The sequence below is a fragment of the Mastomys coucha genome, unplaced genomic scaffold, assembly GCF_008632895.1.
Source record: "Mastomys coucha isolate ucsf_1 unplaced genomic scaffold, UCSF_Mcou_1 pScaffold22, whole genome shotgun sequence".
Lineage (NCBI taxonomy): Eukaryota > Metazoa > Chordata > Mammalia > Rodentia > Muridae > Mastomys > Mastomys coucha.
This window is the reverse complement of record NW_022196905.1, coordinates 11,232,226-11,252,051: the sequence shown is the minus strand read 5'-3', so window position 1 is coordinate 11,252,051 and position 19,826 is coordinate 11,232,226. Positions and strand designations below refer to the sequence as shown.

Below are 19,826 nucleotides of genomic sequence, written 5' to 3'. Positions count from 1 at the left end.
TTGTTTTTCAAGACAAACCACCTTTAAATTTTATTAATTTTACATTCTATAAATGAAAGCCACCTGTTATGCTGTAACTTGCTAATTTTGGTCAAGGACGATAATGAGGAAGAATAGTGTTTGGAGTATGTGGGGGTCTGGCTAAGAATTCCCTGCCCACATCTGTAGTGTTTATTTTTGTATGCATATGTGCATATATGTATATATAGTACACATTCAATAACAGCATTTGCTGATATTAAAAATATTTCAGATTCAGAATGAGAGCCTTTTTCCTTCTCATTAAGATTTTGTTTCAACGTCAGGAAAGCTGCTTTGAGCATGCTAACTTGACTAGGATATATAGTTTTGGTAGCTTTTTAAAAATATATTTATCTATAAATGTGAACGAGGTACCTCAGAGTTTTGGTAAAAAAACATACTCAATTTGTGGTTCACTTTGTCAAAACTTCATCAATAATGGCTCTTGCCTATAATTTCAGCACTCAGGAAGCTGAAGTAGGAGGATTATTGTAAATTCCAAGCCAGCCTGGGCTACAGTATAAGATCTCATCTCTCTTAAAAAAAAAAAAAACAGAAGCAGGCAGATCTCTGCAAGTTCATGGTCAGCCTCGTCTACATAGCAAGTTCCAGGCCACCAACCCTACCTTAGGGAGACTTGTATTTCAAAGAATAAATCTCTTGATTGGTTGGTATTTTCTATGAAAAATATCCTGTTTTCTTTGTCTTATTAGGACTAGCCCAGGTGAGGACCAGTTCTTCCAGACTCTGAGCTTTGTGCATGAACTGTGTCTGCCGCTCCCAGAGTGACCATTGTTGTTGAGCACTGTGAGCCATCGGCCCAGGGTAACCATGGTCTTTAGAGTTCCTTCTCTTCTGAGAGAAGGATACAAAGCTACCACTGCTGCCGAAGGTCTTACTCCTCAGCTGAGAAGTAGTCAGTGGATATTGACTGAACTTGCTGCCCTTGATGAGAGACTAGGTTGGGCTGGGCACTTCATATTTGTATGCACTTGGACCCAGGGTCAACCCTCTTTTTTTTTTAACTTTGGTTGCTGAAAGAATGCTCCACTCCAAAATCCACCTGATCTGATGGTGGTTTTGATAGCCATGTTTTCTGAACCAAGCCAAGTGATGTAACTGTGGACAAAAGATACTCTTTTCTGCTCTGATTCCAGGGAACACACTTATCCTAAGAGACCATAGTGTCCATGGTATCTTAGTGGAACAGACAGCTTCCCAGTTTTGGCTAGTTGGAAGACTCTCCTCTTTTTAGGATCTATTAAAGTTATATTCACACTTACAGCTATATGAATTCAGTAACTATTTCATAAAAACAAGCTAATTTAAAATCACTATAGACCAGCTGCCAACATTTAAAAATACTCACGTGCTTTTGAGAGTCCTGTTTCTGGGGTTTGCAGCCTGCTCCTGCTGTTCACATGTATGAGTGTGTACTGAGAACATGCCTGGCTCTCACCAGAGGCTTTACCTGTGCATTGCCTGTGTCGGGCTGTCACACTTGTCCTACGTCTGGAGCACACACTTGGAGGCAAATTTTTGTCATTATTTGGAAATTGTAGGTTTTCTGTGTGGCTCAGAGAAGCCAAAGACAAGCATAGTGTGGATTTCTTAAGACACAAGCCTCATTCTGAAAGTATAAATGGGTACATGCCCACTCTTCCCTAGCCACTGTGGACTATTCCTTTTCCTGGGCAGAAGCTTGCCAGCAGTTCAGTGCATTTACACCTAGATTGCCTTGGGGTTGAAAGGGGGGCAGTTACGGGAGCCATGCACATGAGTTGAGTTCTGAGGACCATTTCCTTGTGGCTCATGAGAACCATAGAGAAAGCCAATACTTCAGAAGGAGGCTGGCGCCTCAAATCTCTTTGAAAGAGCTTTTGGCTTTTAAGTGGAACCTTCCTTGCTACACCTTCTGGGAGTGGTGCTGGGACTCCACTATTCTTGCTGTCTTCCGAGGTCATTGTGGAAGAAATTTCAGTGAGATGCTGTCTTCAGATTCCAATCAAGAGGTAAATCCTGCAATTGTAAAGAATGGAAACACTCTCCCTGTCTCTCTCTCTGTGCTCTCTCTCCCCCATTCCCTTCCTCCCTTCCTTCCTCTCTTCCCCTCCTTATTTATAAACACTTGCTTCCTTGGTTGCCTGCCTGCTTGGTTGCTCTGGCCCCCTGGGCCTTAATGCTTGATGGGGGCTCTTGAATTCCATTCAATGAGCACAGCAGCATGTGTCACAGGGGCTGCTCAGGGAGGGTGAGGAGCAAAGTTAGTGTCTGTGGGTGGGCATGTGTTCTCATCACATCGCCAAAGAGCTGCAGTGTGCAAAATCTGGCAGGAACTTGTTTGAAAGGAAAAAAAAAAAAATCAAACCAGTCCCTTTTTTTCCTGCCTTGAGTAATATTAAAAACACGGCTAACTCCCATGGAGAAGAAATGGAAGTGTTAGGAAACTCTTCTAATTGTTTTTAGTAATCTTCAAAACTGAGATCAGAAGAAATAAAAAGGGTCTAATCATAAAAATATCCCAGGGGTCTGTGGATTGCATTATATGTAGACTGTTCAGTGTTCATTAAGAACACTGCTGTCAAGGCTGGGGAGAAGGCTCCGTGTTGAAGAGCACTGCCTGCTTTTGCTGATGACCCAGGTTTGGTTCCCAGCACCCACATGGCGATTCACAACCGTCTGTAACTCCAGTGCTGGGGTATCTGTGGACACACATGTGATATGCATACGTACATGCGGGCACTCACACTTAACCCATAAAAATAAGTAAGCCTTTTTGAGTGTTGTCTCAGAGAGTTTGGGGGCACACTGTTCTATTTAACTCGTCTGATTTTTCAGATGATTTTATAAGAAAAGCCATTTTGTGTCAATAAAGAGGTTCGAGTTGTGTGTGACTTACCTTGCATACAAAAGAGCAGAGTGTAATGGACGTTGGCAATGGAAGCAGCTCCCGGAGAGGGTCCTGTGCATGGACTGATTGTTGCCTTTGTCAGTGCTGATGCACGCTCCTTAATGCTTGGGGAATGTTCCTGCATGCAACCCAGACTTTCTGAACCCAGTTCAAGTGGCTCCCTTACTTCTCAAGGTACCCCCTTCTCATTGTGATGGCAGAAACCAGGATACAGGGCCAGCAGGATGGTTCAGCAAATCAAGGCACTTGTCACCAAGCCTGAGGACTCATGACCTCCACATCTGCACTGTGACATGAATACTCCCTCACCCATACACACAAATAAATGGTTTTTTTTCACCCCAATACTTAGAGTTTACCAGTTCAGTGACTGTTTAGTGTATACCACAGTGACAGTGATTATATGCATTCTAGATCTCTAGAACATTTTACTTTGTAAAACTGAAACTCCACGCATGCCTGGTGGTTGACTCTTCCCCAGCCCAGGACAGCTACCATACTACTCTCTTGTGTCCATGGCTCTTAGATAGCAATCTAAATAGAATGAATTGTGCAAAGGCTCCTCCTCCTCCTCCTCCTTTTTCTTCTTCTTTAAAGAGACAGGGTTTCCCTGTGCAGCCCTAGAACTCACTGTAGGTCAGGCTGGCCTTGAACTCAGAGTCCACCTGCCTCTGTCTCCTGAGTGCTGGGATTAAAGAAATGTACTACCACTTCCACCCAGCTTGGTTTTTTTTTTTTTTTTTTTGACTGAGTTCTTTTGCTTAGCTTTCTCAAAATTCATCCCATTTTCAACTTCATTATTTATGAAGGCTGAATGATGATCTGTTGTGTGTGTTGCTACATTGTTTAACCAGTCCTCTCTGGATGAATGAATTTAGATTATTGCCGGCCTCTTGGTTTATTGTGAATACTGAGGTGAGAATATGTTTGAAATAGTCTTTTGAGGTGGAGTTGCCTTTTAATAAAGGCTAAGGTTGATTGTACGCAAAGGCAAGATGTGCCTCCGAGCATCCTGTTACTTTTAATCTAGTCCTCGGTTAGGTTTCCAGAACTCCCTTCTAGACCTGCTCACTGGAGGAAATTGCCAGAGGCAAGGAGGTTTATTTTGTGGTGCCTTGGGAATTGTGACTGTCCCAGAGAAGCAGGATGAAGGTCAGAGTAGATGGCTCTTGATAAGTCACTTGCTCATGGCCTGAGTTTGAGGCCTGGAGCCCACATGGTAGAAAGGGAAGAGTTTATTACAGGCAGCCCTGACCTCTGCTCGTCCTTACAGCCACACCCACAGGTAGATTTGAATAGCTAAATTTAATCTTTAGAAAGGGGAAGGGTGAGAAGGAGGCACAGCCTCCTAGCTCAGCCCTTGGATATTGGAGCTGGTTATTGACTGGCGTCAGATTAGAGACCTTTAGTTCCTTCAGTACTAAAGTGTTGCCCACAATGATGGCTTTATTATGTTGACTTCAGATCAATCTCTGTGAGCTCAAGATTTGCCTGGTGTACATATGGGAGTCTCAGGCCAACCCAGAATATACAGAGAGACTGCCTTTTTAAAAAAGAAAAAGACTGGAGAGGTGGCTCAGCAGTTAAGAACTTTTCTTCCAGAAGCCCTGAGTTCAATTCCCAACAACCACATAGTGGCTCACAACTGAAAGACCCCCAGAACCAGGGAGATCCTTACTCAAGTCTCGGGATGACGCGACCACCCAATGACTCACAAGAGACCGAACTTGCTGCAATCACATGAGGTTTATTGGGGATACCGGTACCGGGGTCGATCTCATGACCTTGCCAGTCAGAGGAGCTCGACCCGGAACACAAGAAGTGTAGGGTATTTAAGGGAAGCTGGGGGCGGAGAGAGAGTTACCAAGGAAACAGAACATAAAAACAGTGGAAAATTTCAGAGGGACCTGACTCAAGGTATTCAGTTAGGGAGGGGAACACATTCATTCTAGGAATGTAATCTCCATCTACTGGTTAACAGGGTGGAGAGTCTCATAAACCACTAGACCTTCATTCTTAGTTCCGCCCTCATTGTGGATCATTCAGGAGGGGCAGGTATTGGGAACCAGAGTCCTGAGGCTCTGGGTTCCTGGAACTGGCTATTTTATATTTCTGGCTGGCTACAGTGGCCCTCCATGTCCTTTTAGGTAAAGGTTATACACCATACATTTGTATTAAATGCCCTCATTTTAAATTCTAAGATTCTCCAGCCTTTCAACAACCATCTATAATGGGATTTGATGCCCTCTTCTGGTGTGTCTGAAGATAGCTACAGTGTACTCATATACATAAAATAAAAAGTAAGTCTAAAAAAAGAAGGGGGGCTGGGTAGATGGCTAGGTGCTTCCCGGGAGCCCAAGTTCAGTTCCCAGCACCCACATGGCAGCTCACAACCACATGCAGGCAGAACACCAGTGCACAGTAAAAACGAAAGAAAAAAACCCTCCTATGCTGGTTACAGCCTTGCCTCAGCACATGGAGCATTTCTCATACTGTGTGAGTGTGTGTGTGTACACGAATGTGCGGCACAGGCACAGTTTAGGCAAGTGCCCTGCCACTGAGCCCATTTTCTTCCTTTTTCAGAAGACTTCAGCAGGACTCCTTGCTCTGGGAATTTTATGACTGTGTAGTAACTCCATGCTGAGTGAAGGAGCTGGCCTGTGTTGTGGTCATGAGTCTTGGTGGCTTCTGGTCTTTTTCCATTAAATGTATTCTGTTGGATTTTACTACTACAAGTTTTCTACTTCTGCAGGATGTTTCAGTAGCTAGCGTGTGTTTGCTAAAGCCCTTGGCAACTCTAAGGGACTGTAAAGCCAATTTAAAAAAAAAAAAATCCAGAAGTTGTAAAGAGACCTCAGAAGCCCTTTGGCTCCAGCCCCTGTCTTGCATATGAAGAGGCTGTGGCTCAGTAGTAGATTCAGAGTGTCACACCCAGTTGTGAGAAGGGGATGTGTTACAGGATAGGTCTAGTTATACTGATAAATGCCAAATGGAATGACCTTTGTTCAGGAGGAACAGCCAAGATGGCCCCGCACCCTCCTCCAGCTGTCCCTCTCCTGGAGTTGGGCTCTTAGTAATTCCTCTTCACTTAAAATTCCTTTGCAGTTGTTACCTAAGCCAGTAAATCTTAAAATCCCAGCAGTACCAATCCAGGGACTTTTCCCACAGCATAGAGCCCTTGTTTGTAAACAAGTGTGGGCAGCGGTGGGGAACCACCCTTCCTCTGTCCCCTGGGTAGGTAACCTTGAACAGTCCCTTTTCCCCCTGAATGAGGAATCCTACTCAGTCGGTCCTGTTATTACTAAGTTGCTTAATGTCTCTTCACGGCATGATTGGCTAACGCACTGGGCTGCCTCCTAGCCTGTGTCTGCTGGGGAGTGGAGATTCAGTCCCCAACTGCAGAACAGATGCCTTGAAAAAGTTCATTGTTGCTAATCTTTCCCTCCAGTTGTAAAGGAGGTGACCGAACCCGGAACCAAGGTGAAAGAGCAGAGCGCTTGCCACCTGAAAGGACACTCTATGGGTGGAGCTCTCTAGAATATAAAGTGAGGCTTGTAAAAACCCTGCCTGTGGCTTGTGGGCCCTGGCGCTCCTTCCTTCCTGTGGGCTAAATTATCACCTTTTGTTTGGGAGAGATCTTAAGAAGGACTGGCCTGTAAAAGAGTTTGTAGGTTTTGAATTTGGTAAAGTAATTTCCTGACCTTTTGACCGTGGAGGAGGGCTGGGTAGCAGGGGAAAGAAATACATCTGTGTTCTGGGCGGAAGTAGTCAGGCTGTTCGGGGCATTATTGATGAAGTATAAACCTAGATTTCACACTCCCTGGCCTCGGTCAGCTGGCGTCGTGCTGACACTCCACTTCCTTTGCTTTCTCCAATTATGAAGGCAAAAGCAAAAAATAGTCAAGAGAAGGAGGCAGAGAAGTTCGTGGCTGTGGGTGGGAGCCCTGGGTTGGAGATTATTAACTTTAAGCAACTCCCTTTGCTGTTTGTGTTTTAAAGGACTGATTTTGTTTTATTGCTGGTGTACTTAATGGGGGTGGGAACCATCCTGTGGAGTGATTCAGTGTCTCTATTAACTGGCCTTGAGGTTTATACAGGACCAGGAATATGGTTTGTGCAAGAGTGAAGGGAAAACCCAAGAGCATGATTACTTTCAGGTAAAAACAGAAGAGAGAGTTTTCTCAGGGCAGGGTCAGTTTGTCTTCAGATGGAAATCCCTTAGATCTTGGTTAATTATGAACGCTGACCCCAGGCTCTGCAGAGCAGACAGACAATAAAGGCAGAGTCCTAAGCCTCAATTCAGATTTGACCCTTTGACCTCTCAGGGCTCTCTTGTCCCCAGTTTTTTCAAAGTAGTCACCCTGAAACTCACCCCTTCAGGGCACATACTTAGTCTGTCAGAATTAGATGCATTCTTTTTTCCAGAAAAAACTAAATAAATCTTATTTCCAAAACTACTGATGTCAAAATTGTTATGTTTTAGTGGTTTTTAGACAAAAAGTCTGGGCTACCTTCAATTGGTATTTTGAATGTTAACAAACTATTAGAATAAAATGTTTATGTGGTTTCTCAAAAACACCGGTGTTACTATTTTAAAAGGTTGTGAATAATGCTGTGGATTTAACAACATGGCCTACACAGCAGAGGCATCATGTTTTGTGGGCCTGGAGTAACTGCTTCCAGAGACCTGGAAGTACAGGAGGGGTGGTGAGGAGGAGGGAGCACTGCAGCATCCTGGATGGAGCACTATGCTGGCTGGGAAGAAGCCTGGCATGACCTTGTCATGTACCCATGGGGTGGGGGGGAATTAGTGATGCTTGGTTCTAAAGAGAATTTTTTCTTTTTTTCTTTCACCTTTTCTTTTTAAAAAGAATTCTTGGTTTCTTTTTAGAAGAATTCTTGAATTCCATTAAATTTTGATTTTTTTTTTTTAAATCGTGGTTTACATCTGCTTTTGAATCTGATGGCTCTGTTCTTGTGCCAGAGGGGGGTCACAAGCTTAACTTCTGGAGCCAGTGTTTCAGACCCAGTGGTGATTACAGTGCAGTCAGCAGCCTACAGCTGAGATAAATGTGAGGCTGTTAAGGAGGGGAGTGGGGGCCTGGGCTATGCCCATGGTCTCTGCTCCCTGGGGCCTGAGAGTGGAGGGATGAGCTTTTCAGCTGTAAAGATTAAAGCAAAGGGTATCTTCAGATTCTCCAGAGAAGGGCCTCCCTTCCCTGATGACTGCATGCAGCACATTCACGGAAGCATTGGGCATTCCAAACGAAAGCAGTAGAAACCAAAAGAAACCATGAAAATCTCCCTGGCTACTCACCTCCAGGGGTGCTCTGGAAAGCCACACTGAAACAGAGGGCCACCCAAGAGCATTTTTTTTTATCTTATTTAGGTCACCTGTCTTAGACAACACTTCTAACATTGCCTTTTCAGAAGTACCAAGAGGTACCTCCTCCAAGCCCCAAAACAGGATTTTTCTGTGTAGCCCTGTCTGTCTGTCTGTCTTGGAAAACTCTCTGTAGACCAAGCTAACCAGAGTATCTGCCTGCCTCTGCCTCTGCAGGCCACCACCACCCAGTGACAATGTAGTTTTGTACCTTTGATGACCCCTCCAGACCAGGTTCTTGGCTGTTTTTTGTTTTTTGTTTTTTGTTTTTTTTAATTGGCCAGGGTATGCTACGGTCTGAGGGAGCGTGACAGAACAAGATACAGGCAAAACGTGCTCAGGTGTGAAAATGACAATTTCATGTCAAATGCAATATGGAATGGTAAGAATGTGACTCTGTAAGCTGCTGCAGAGTAGCCAAGACTAGCATTGTGGGGGGCACGCACAGTGTGAGTTCACGCAGCAACCACATTTTCCATGCTTAGTGCTTGTGAGTTCACCCCTGGAACTGGCACTCTAAGGGCTATTGGGAGCCATGAAAGCTCAAACTGTCCATAGATCTTCTAGCTCATTAAGAGCCCATGTTAGTGCTTCTAGGGATCCATGGTTGTCTACCCCCCTCCAGGGCCTGCCTTCTCCCCCACCCTCCAAGCTCCCCAGGTTCACTTCCAGCTTCTTTTTGTTCCTCTGGCTTAGCGGTCTTTTCTTGGCTGCAAGGGTCCACAGCATATAGCAGCAAAGAAAAAGGGAAGACCAGCCTGGTTGGCGGCACACCATGTGGTACCCCAACCTTGGGATAGCCCTGGAAGACTTGTAGGGCCAGAGCAGCAGGCCCCACACAAGAGAATGTGCTAGCATACACTGTGCCCCTGGAGCTGCGGCTTCTCTGTGCCCTGGAGGTGAGAAGATCAGATTGGAAAGTATATTTACAGCAAATCATGATGTACAATGTAAAGGATAACAGTGAGGACATGCTCAGCGGCCTGTCGAGTTAAGGGATGGATGAGTGTAAGTTTCTCATCAGAATTACGAGTTTGTAACAAAGGAGTTCGCAGCTATTTTTAAACAATGGCTTTGTATTAAAACTTCAAAATGGGAACATAAAAGCCCCAACAGCCTAGTGATCTAACCAACTTTGACTTGCTAGGATTCATTCTGAAGAAAAATTCATAATTCAGTTTGATTACCAAATAATTCTGTTTGCTCAAATCTCGAGTGTGCTGCCTTCGATACCAGCTGGGACAGGAGCCCCATGGGTGCACTAGAATACGGCATGAGTTGGGGAGGCTGCTCGGGCTGCCTGCTTGTCACAGCAAGTGTGCAGCAGGTGTGTGTCTGTAGCAAGGTGAGCAGACTCTGACCTCATCTTCCAAGTGTAGATTGTGAATACTGCCTCTGGGTCGTTGGTTCAAGGCTGGAATTTCATTAAATGCTTTCTGTGGCTTAGATTCATAGATTCTTGGCCAATCCAGAGCAAAGGATGGAACTCTGTACCCCAGAGGGGCGAGGGCTCCTATAATATAAACAGGACCTCTTGGCCTAACTGCTGGGGGAAAGTTAAGAGTTCTTGGTATTTTAGATACCATTTTATATTTGGGGACTCCATTTCTGAAAACTTACCCTGTACGATTAAATAAAAAAGATCCTGAAGATAACCGCTGTCAGTTCTGTGTTAGAACCCCTCGGGAGGTGAGTCACAAGCTCTGTGTGGCACAGTTACCAGGAGTGGTTTGGAGACATAGGGATGGACATGGTGAAGTGGGCAAGGAGCCTGCTTTTTCTCAGAATGCCTCTGTGCCTTGGCACTGAGTTCCAGCTGAAGGGCTGGGCCTGTTCAAGCACACAGACCTTTTACTCCCAGGTACTGGGGGAAGGGCAATTTCATAGATGACTCTTTTGAGTTCCTTTTTGTGGTTGGCCTCACTGATCAGAAATTATCTCCTGGCAAGCCCTTTTCTGAAATGATTTCCCTTACCCACATTAGGGACACCATTTGTCTTATGAAGCAAAGGGCTAGTGTTGAGAAAGGGACCCCAGTGCTTCACATCAGTGTCTGAGAGGAGAGTTGACTGCCCTCCCAGATGGGCCCCCTGCTAGAAATGGCGTCTTTGCAGCTAAATCTTCTATCCAACAAGAGGTTTTTCTTAAAACTGTTTTCCATAATGAGCTATACTAACCAGACATGTAGTAACCACTTAAGTAATGAATCTAAAGGCCTTATTTCCTATGCATTTAAGCGTGCAGAGCAAATGTTTTCTCCCTTGGATGCCTTGTACAGAGCAGAATACCCTATAACTACCACTCAGAAAACCACATTGAGTTCAGAATCTATGATTTGTTTTTAAACCGGGACAGTCATTTTTTTATGATATTTTAAGTAATTGATACTTAAGAGGGACACTTGAAAAAGCGACAGGAGTGGACTGTGACCAGCACCTTTGGCTTCTCAGCACGTTCGACTTTGCCACAGCATCTCGAAGATTGATTTTACAGAGCTCACTAGGCATAAAACATAAACAGACACATATATGGGCAATTTGGTGAAATCTGCGCGCCTTTATAAAACTGTAGGCACCAAGAGGCCTTGGGGCATGGGGATGTGATTGAAATAAAGTAAGTGTGCCTAACGCCAGGAGAAGCTGGGTTTTGGGCTCAGGAAGCATCCGGGATTTGGGCAGGAGGGGCTAGGACCTGGCTAATCCCTCTCTAGGTCTGGAGGAATACTGAAGGGCCTGGATGGACGTGAACCCCATGTTTAGCATGATGGCGAGATAAAGAAGCCATGTGATCCAATAAGCGCCAGCCTGCTGTGCGGTGTGCTGGGAAAGATTTATAGTGGTATGAAATTGGCTCCATCCCTGAAGGAGGCAGGGGGTGGGGCTCGGGGGTGGGGGAAGCAGAGGTTCACAGATGGTAGACAGAACCCTTCCCTCTGCAGGTGTGCCTGCAGCGCCATCCATCCTGGGTTTTATGACCCTGTCTGCTGCTGAGGCTGGACTCGGATGCTATCCCCTCAGGTGCCTGGCAGCTGGCAAAGCCTTCACTCTGCAGATTTACTCTTCAGTGGGCAGGAGTGCTATGGTTTAAGAGACACACCTTTGTGATTAAAGCCACCTTGGCTCTTGACAAGTGGCTTTCATCACTGCCTTACTGCAGGGTAGACTGCCTTCCTTTTGTAAAGAAAATGAAAATCACAAAGAAATGTCGTTGGCAGCCAAGGAGGCGGGCCAGTGCTGAGCAGGCCTGCCGGGAGCAGCATCCTCCACAGGACAAGGAATGTGTAGCTCATCATGGCTTCCTGCAGCTCCTCTGTTTACTTCTGTGATGTGGCCTGCTACGGGTCCGAATAAAAATGTCACAGCAGTTTTGCTTTCTGTGCAATGACATCTTCATGTCTAATCTGTGACCCTTCCTTCTGGTTACCTATAAGTGGAAAGGAAGTCCTAGCATTCTGATCTTGCCGTAGGATCTTACCTGCCTCCTTTTGATTTTGAGTGGTTGTGGGACAAATTAGTCAGTATGTTGGGACCAGAGAGGGCTTTTCCTTAAAGAAAGCACATTTAAATGGGAAGGTCCTCAGTCCAGCCAAGTGGTCATCACCTAATGTCATTGGTAATGACATTGGCTATTTGCATTCTAGCTCACATTCTGACCTGACCCAGGTTTCATTCAGCTGATGTTGGGGCCACATCCAAAGTGTGTGTGTGTGTGTGTGTGTGTGTGTGTGTGTGTGAGAGAGAGAGAGAGAGAGAGAGAGAGAGAGAGAGAGAGAGAGAGAGAGAGAGAGAGAGAGAGATTTTTAAGTGAACCTATCCTTTGCCTTTCTGCTGCACGGCCCTGAATAAACTCCACGCCACTGTTTGATTAGTTTTACAAAGCAAGGAAGGAGAAAAGGCAGGGAGTTTTCCCTCTGTACTGTTTGATTTCAAGCAGCTATTTGATGGTAGAGTCTTCCTCGGGCGATGTGTGCAGTGACCAGGAACCTTGATGGGCCACAAATAGGAAGTGGCTATCTCCTGGCATTCCAGCTGAATACCCAGACTTCATACATGCCCAAGTCTGGTGTTAAGCTCCTCCCTCCCCTCCTCTAATAAATGTATACTTATGTGGCACACTCGATGTAGCGCTGTACCCTTTTCATGTCTACTTTATCCCCTCAGATGAAGGAGGCACAGCTGAAACTTCAGAAAGTAAAAAGTATGCTTTAGCCATGGTGTGGAGAGCCTCAGTTCCCACTCAGCCATTGCCTGGGTGTTGAGCTCCTAATGCCCTCAAAGTATAGTACATACCAGAGAATTACAAATCCTAGGATTCTTATTGTTTCTGGAATTAGTGTCGTATGGGGAGGAAATGTGAGGTTTTCCAGAGTTGCTTACATATATGTAATCTAAACACATGGCACCCAGTAGGTTTCATTATTGTTATTGTTGTACATGGCACCCAGTAGGTTTACTGTTGTTATCACTGCTGCTACATGGCGGCATGTGTCATGGCACATGTGTGAAGACCAGGACATCTTAAGGCTCTCTTCTCCATTCATCAAATGGTTCCCAGAGATGATTGCTTGTCCAGCTTGGGGACACGCACGTGCCTCTACTTGCTGAGCCATCTCATACCCAGTGTTCTCAGTCTTCTCTAGGTTCTCAAAGAACAGGCTCCTTCAATCTCGAGGTGAGCATAAAATAGAGGCACAGGTGCAATCTGTGCTGTCTGCATGCACATCTTCACGTATAGCCGGTGAGGCTTCATTCAGGCAACCTATTAGTGGAAAAGAAGCTCCAGCTTGTTAGAACTGGAAACTCATGCCTGTGATCCCAGCCAGCTGTTGTTACTCTGTGCAGCTGGATTACCTGGGAAGGCTAGAGAGTCACAAGTTCGAGACCAGCCTAGGCAACCTAGTAAGACCCTGTCTTACAACAAAAGCAATACAAAGGACTGGCTGGGTCGTGGAGGTGGCTCAGAAGGTAAAGGTACTTGCCATCAAGCCTGACCTGGGTTTGATCCCTAGGACCCACCTGGTAGAAGGAGAGAACCAGTTCCCACAAATCGTCCTCTGACCTTCACACGTGCAGTTTGTGGCACACACATAAATAAATGTAATTAAACACAAAATTTACATATAATTTTAAAAAGTGGGCTCCAGCTCAGGTAGCCAAGCAGCTGCCTGGCATGCACAAGAGCTTTATATTCAATTCCTAACGCCACCCCTACAAAAACCTATTATCGTGTCTCAGTTAAGCTATTGTGGTTTGTAAGCAAGTGAGTATTGATACAGAGACTTCGTTAGCTTCAATTTTTAAAAGCCTATTCATACTACATTTTCAGTCCATTGATCCTACAACCTATGGGTGGGCTAGGTACCACCATCATAGGTTCTGTCATGGTGACCAGAAGTGGCCAGCTGAGGGGGCCTACTGAATCGTCTTATTTTTGTGGACAAATAGGTTCCAGGGCCAGCAGTGTAAGGCTGGGGGCAGGGTACCACTTCCAGAAGATGTCATGAAAGAACTCTCTAATGGAGTACGTTGTGCAGAGACCCAAGTGAAACAGAATGTGCCTGATTGCCTTGTGCTGAGAAAGGTGAGAAATGAGAGAAGAAGAAATGGCAACCACAAGGCCCTGGAGTGGGGATGTGGAGGGCTAGCCAGGAAGCCATCAGGATGGGAGTGGGTTCGGGAGGTAAGATTTGGGCCTGCTAGGACACAAGAAACAATCCAGCTAACCTCTCCGTTTATGAGGGAACTGGATAGTCATGAGCAGAGGATACCAGTCGTGGTACCTGTATAGTAGCCTCAGGACAAGGTGGGGTCAGCATAGAGACCATGGGATAATAAAAGGGGTGCCATAGGAGGGAGAACCCCCCAAGGGCGGGGAGACCCTAAGAAGGAAGAGTTTCATGTGACATGTGTTACTAAAGATGGCTTCAACACTTAAGCAGAGAGAGGCATGTCATCATTCAGTGTGTCACTGGTCTGAATCTTGATAGGTAGAAATGTGAAGGTGGGTGTTGTGGCCTAAGGTTGAGGAATGGGGATTAGCTCAGCCAGTGTGACAGGAAGGTGTGATGGGGGGAGGCTGGGAGGAGTGATGGACTGGTCTCAACCCACTGTTGGTTTTCTCAATGAAACTAAAGTACACGCATTACCTTAGAGGCAGGAGACTAGCTGAAGTCATCTTGGGCCTAGGGCAAATGTAACAGAATGCACATAGGGGCTTAGAATAAGTTGCGTGGCCATGGTGCTGAATGCCACTGCCCATTGGAGAGGTGGAGAGTGGGGTAGGTGGAGTGGAGAGCAGGTTGGAAGAGTGTGAGCAGTACACTCCTGGTCCTAGAGGGAAGAATCGAGCTAGAGCCTGGAGGCCAGAACCATGGAAGCAGGAGGTTAGAGTCAGATGTGTACCACTGTGTTAATGACGGCACACACCAGAACTGCAGGGGGTGGGGGACTGGGTTTAGAGGCAAGAGAATGAGCCTCATCTATGAAGTTTGAGACCAACCTAAGTATCATGAGACTATCTAAAAGAAGGGAAAATGAGGTTTGGAGGTAGTGCCCATATTAGTGATTAAGCTTAGGAGTTGACCTGATGCCCTGGGCATGGATAGCTATGGTGGGTGCAAAGACATTGGAAGAGTCCCAAAACCCCATGTGCTGAGGTGTCATCAAGATCCTCAGGGGCGTTGGTAATGTAAATAGGATATGTGCAGACATTGGCACTGTTTCGCCTGACTGGTGAAGTTTAGTAACACACACCTGTAATACACCACTCTGAGACTGAGGCAGAAGGATCTCGAGTTCAAAGCCAGGCTAGGCTACAGGGCAAGACCTTGACTCCAGAATAAAAGAAGGAATTGAAGAAGGCAGGTATCCTGCTCCAGTGGTCTATACCCACCTCTCAGATCAGGGCAAGGATGTGTTTGCCTTGGAGAGTGGCCACAAGGGCACCTTCCACTGAGTCTAGGTGAAGAAAGCAAACAGGACTTTTGTGAGGGATAAAATGTTGCCTGGGGCTGGGCAGTGGTGGCACACGCTTTTAATCCCAGCACTTGGGAGGCAGAGACAGGCAGATTTCTGAGTTCGAGGCCAGCCTGGTCTACAGAGTGAGTTCCAGGACAGCCAGGGCTATACAGAGAAACCCTGTCTCGAAAAAAAATGAACCAAGAAAAGTTGCTTGGGTTGTAGGAAAGCAGTGATGTCACAGTACCAGATCACAGAAAGTCGGAGTGATGCCCCCTTTACGATGGGTGAAGAACAGACATGCAGGGGACAGAACGTCCCCTCTCAGGTATGGAGCCTGTTCCTGAGAGCTAAGGTGGGAAACAGTGAAGGGTGGTCCCCATTCTTGCTTTTTTCAACTCTTCCATATAGTGCCTGACATACAGAAGATGGGAATGTTTTTAATGGGGGAAAAATAATTACATGAAAAGAAGAACATCGGACTGGAGAGAGATAGCTCAGCGATTAAGAGCACTGACTGCTCTGGTCCTGAGTTCAAATCCCAGCAACCACATGGTGGCTCACAACCATCTGTAATGGGATTCAGTGCCTTCTTCTGGTGTGTCTAAAGACAGCTACAGTGTACTCATATAAAATAAATAAATCTTTTTTTAAAAATGAGAATGTAATTAATTTCGTCTTAAACCAACAAAGAATGAAAATAAGCTAAAGTTGGTCTTTGAGGAGGGGAAAGGATTTTTTTTGGCAATGGTACAGTAGAGCTTAGGGCAAAAATCATACATTTAGACTGGAAAAGGGGAATCATAAGCAAAGGCCACAGGTGTGTAGAGTTGAATTGAAGCCTTTCCCACCCGTGTAAGTGGTGCATGGGGACTTGTGATTTAGAAGTGGATTTTGTTTGCTAAATAGGATTCTTAGCTTCATAAAATGTTAAAGCTTGGTCAGTTATTATAAACTAGGTTTAAAAGATTTAAGTTGTAACATACTTTTAAGTAATGGGCATGACTTTGCAACTCTGAGGTCAGATTCTAGAGATTAACTTATTCATTCAGTTAATACTTATCAGAAGCTGGAGAATATCGTGCCTGCGTGTATCTTCAAAGACTCACAAGTAAAAAATGTATCTTTTTAAAGATGGACTTGTATATTGCATTACATGTTTTTTCCTAAATGTCAAGGTGGTCTCCCATTCCTGGTTATTGTCTGGCCTGTTTCTGCAGACAAGTCAAGAGCAATGTTAGCTGGAAGCACATTCTGCAGCTACTAGACCGTTGTCATGCCCTTTCTTGTTGTCGTTTTAGTGACAGCTATATTGTGCGTGTCAAGGCTGTGGTTATGACCAGAGATGACTCCAGCGGGGGATGGTTCCCACAGGAAGGAGGCGGGATCAGTCGCGTTGGGGTGTGTAAGGTCATGCACCCTGAAGGCAACGGACGAAGCGGCTTTCTCATCCATGGCGAACGACAAAGAGACAAACTGGTAATGACAAGCACACACCATTGGGGTTAAAATAGCAACGACTAGTTCTGTATCTAAGCTACAGCCCACTTCCCTTTCCAGTACAGCCACTTGACCATGCACCATATGGAGTGCTTGTGGACAAGGCTATTTGACCATCTTGCTTGCATCTTTGATTAATCAAGGTTATAACAGGTATTTAAAGCAAAAGTATGTTCTTTATTATTACAAGTCATATAATGACAAACTGTAGTCAGGATTTTCCTTGTGAGATTTGGATGATAGAAGGAAACGTGTGAGAGAGCATCAGCTGACCTTGGTTCCTTCTAAATAAATGTTTGCGAGATACCAGAGCTGGGGCTTGGGGGTGGCTCAGAGCATAAGAGTGTCCAGTGTGCAAACATGAAGAACTGAGTTGGATCCCAGTACCCACATAAAAACATGCTGGCTGTGGTCTTTTAACCCCACCACTGTGGTAGACAGGAGCATCACCAGGCCTTAATGACCCAGCCTTAGCTACAGGTTCTCTCAGACACTCCAAGGAGTAAGATGCAGGGTGATGTCCCCCTCTGACCTCCACTCACAAAAGCACATATACATGACACAAACACATACAACTTTCATGCCGTAAGTAACTAGTGAAGTGTCTTTGGTAAAGGAATATAAAAAACAGTAGCAGGACACTTCCATCAGTAATTGTGCGTGCTTGTAGACAAAATGCATGGGGAAGTGATTCTTACACCAAGGGTGGCCACCATAGTCTTATAGAGGAACGTGGATGACCAGTTACATAGGTTTATGATAGGGAGGAAGGCAGACCATTCAAGGCCAGTTTATTCTTCCTTTGGGGGCGTACCAGAGCTCAAATCTAAGATTTCATGCATGCTAAGCAGGCACTTTAACCCTGAACTGCACCCCGAGTCCAGGTTAGCCTATCTCCCCTTCTTGCTTACTCTCTTGCTCAGGATTGAACTCAGGGTCTTCTCGTGGTAGGCAAGCACTTTCTCTGTAGAGTGCTGCGTGTCCGAAGTCCTAAGCCTCCTTGAGATTGATTACTTTAAACATAGTTACTTCCCCCTGTCTTTGGAAGTATATAACAAATCTACAGTGACTGAAAATGTGATTGATGATATAGGCTCTCCCAGAGGAAATGCAGATGGCTCCACACTACATTGCTGTTACTTTTGAGAACCTGGAATGTGTGAAGTGTGTGTAGATAAGTCTTTTTTTTTTTTTTTAACCAGCCACTTCTTAGGATTGAAGATTACCAAACAGATAAGACAGAGGGGTTTGTAAATATCACAAATGGAGTAACTGAAATGCCACTTCATACTTGGTTTGTTTCTAAGAACTCTGTCAGTATAGGTAGTGTGACCATACTATAAAGAAAATGAAGTGGGCCAGGTGTGGTGGTGGTGCACACCTTTAAATACCAGTTTGTGGGAGGCCGAGGCAGGCTTAAGTTCAAGGCCAGCCCAGTCTGATTTACACATGCATATTACTCACACACAAGCGTTCTTTTCATTATGACTGAATTGCCTGTCAGTGTCCTTTGCATATTTATCTACTGGTACTTTACTCTTGGTCTGTGTGGTGTCATAAAGGTATTCTTCTTTACCTACTGTATTTACCGTTAATATGTTTTAATAATTTGTCTCTTGACTTTTGCACTTTCACTGGTATTCTTCTGCAGAATTTCTGTAGAAATTGTTTCTCTTGCATCCTGCTTTGTAGTCTGAGTTATTAGCAGGTTATCTTTACATGAAGGGCTCTGTATCCTTAGAGCCATTTTTCCTGTTACTCCTCTGGGTTCTTGTGGAAAATGTCATCTTAGAATAGTCCCCATTTCTAGCTTTTTGAGATAGTCTCTCCTGTAGCCCAAACTGGCTGTATAGCCAAGGATGACCTTGAATTCCTAATCCTCCTGACTCTTCCTCCCAAATTCTGGGATTACAGACATGTGCCACAACACCCAGTTTTAAAATAGCCATTGAGACTGTCTAACCCAGCCCCTTCTGTTTAAATCTGCATTTATGAACCTTTGTCTCCTTTTTTATCCAAGGAGCTGACATGCAAAACATCGGTTATATTCATGCCACACCTGAGAGACAGAGACAGACAGAGACAGACAGAGAGAAATTGTCTCCACTTTATAATGCAGTTCATTGCTTCCTAAGTGGCAGCCAGCGTGGCCCACTTTGTCTATGTCCACCTCCTGTGGAATTGTGGACCAGCCTGTTTCTGTGGGATACCTTCTTCCCACCTTTTGGCATACCTTCAGATTTCTCTGTCTCTCCATCCCTCTCCCTGTTCCCTTTGTAAGTGTGTGACTCTGCTTCCATGCCCAGTGTACTTGAACCACACACTTGTACCCCTGCTTGAGCCACACACTTGTACCCCTGCTTGCACTTCATCTTTCAGACCCCCACTTTTTGTGTTTTGCTCCAGGAAGTTCTGATTCCTGCCCCTACTCCCACACCGTCTACAGATACAGTGGCATCTCTTTGGTCTCCCAGCTTCTGTAAGGCAGTGAGCCTCTGTAGAAGCTCTGAAAGGAGGCGGGTTGTTGAAGGAAGCCCCTTTAAGAGGTGGGGGGAGTATGAAGTGAGGGGTGTATGGTGATAGTCGGGCTAAGCTTTGGATGGAGACTCAGTTCCCCTTAGTTGATGCAGCTGGGGCGTGCATGGACTGCTCTTTTTCATAGGAGTGTATGAGGAAGTGTTCCAAGGTTCTATATGTGTTTGTTTAAGTTATGTTTTGGAGCCTGTGAGCCAATACTGCTGTGGCTCTATGTATATTGGTTCACAAGTAATTAGTCATAGAATTTATGGTAATAGAGAAAATCAGGTTGTCCGGAGAAATAAGTAAACTAAAATTTTGTAGCCCTGCCTAGCCTGGGCTACCCAGGCTGACCTCAAACTCATGGTTAATTGGCCTCCCTCTACCTTCCAAATACTGGATTAAGAAGAAACTATGTTGGGATTACGAGTCTATGCCACTAGACCCCCTTTTGTTGTTATTCTTTCTGGATTTTAGGAATCAACTCAACTAGTAGCACTTTCCCTTTTTTTTAAGGGCTTTTTTTTTTTTTTTTTTT

At 45.2% G+C, this 19,826-nt stretch overlaps 1 protein-coding gene across 1 annotated transcript in view; it reads left to right on the top strand.

Moving 5' to 3' along the window:
* Spred2 (sprouty related EVH1 domain containing 2) overlaps positions 1–19,826 on the top strand; it is a 108,127-nt gene that overhangs the window by 65,102 nt on the left and 23,199 nt on the right. The window contains exon 2 of the mRNA XM_031342390.1: positions 16,573–16,750. Within this exon, the coding sequence (XP_031198250.1) occupies positions 16,573–16,750 (178 nt within the window). The remainder of the gene's footprint in view (positions 1–16,572; positions 16,751–19,826) is intronic.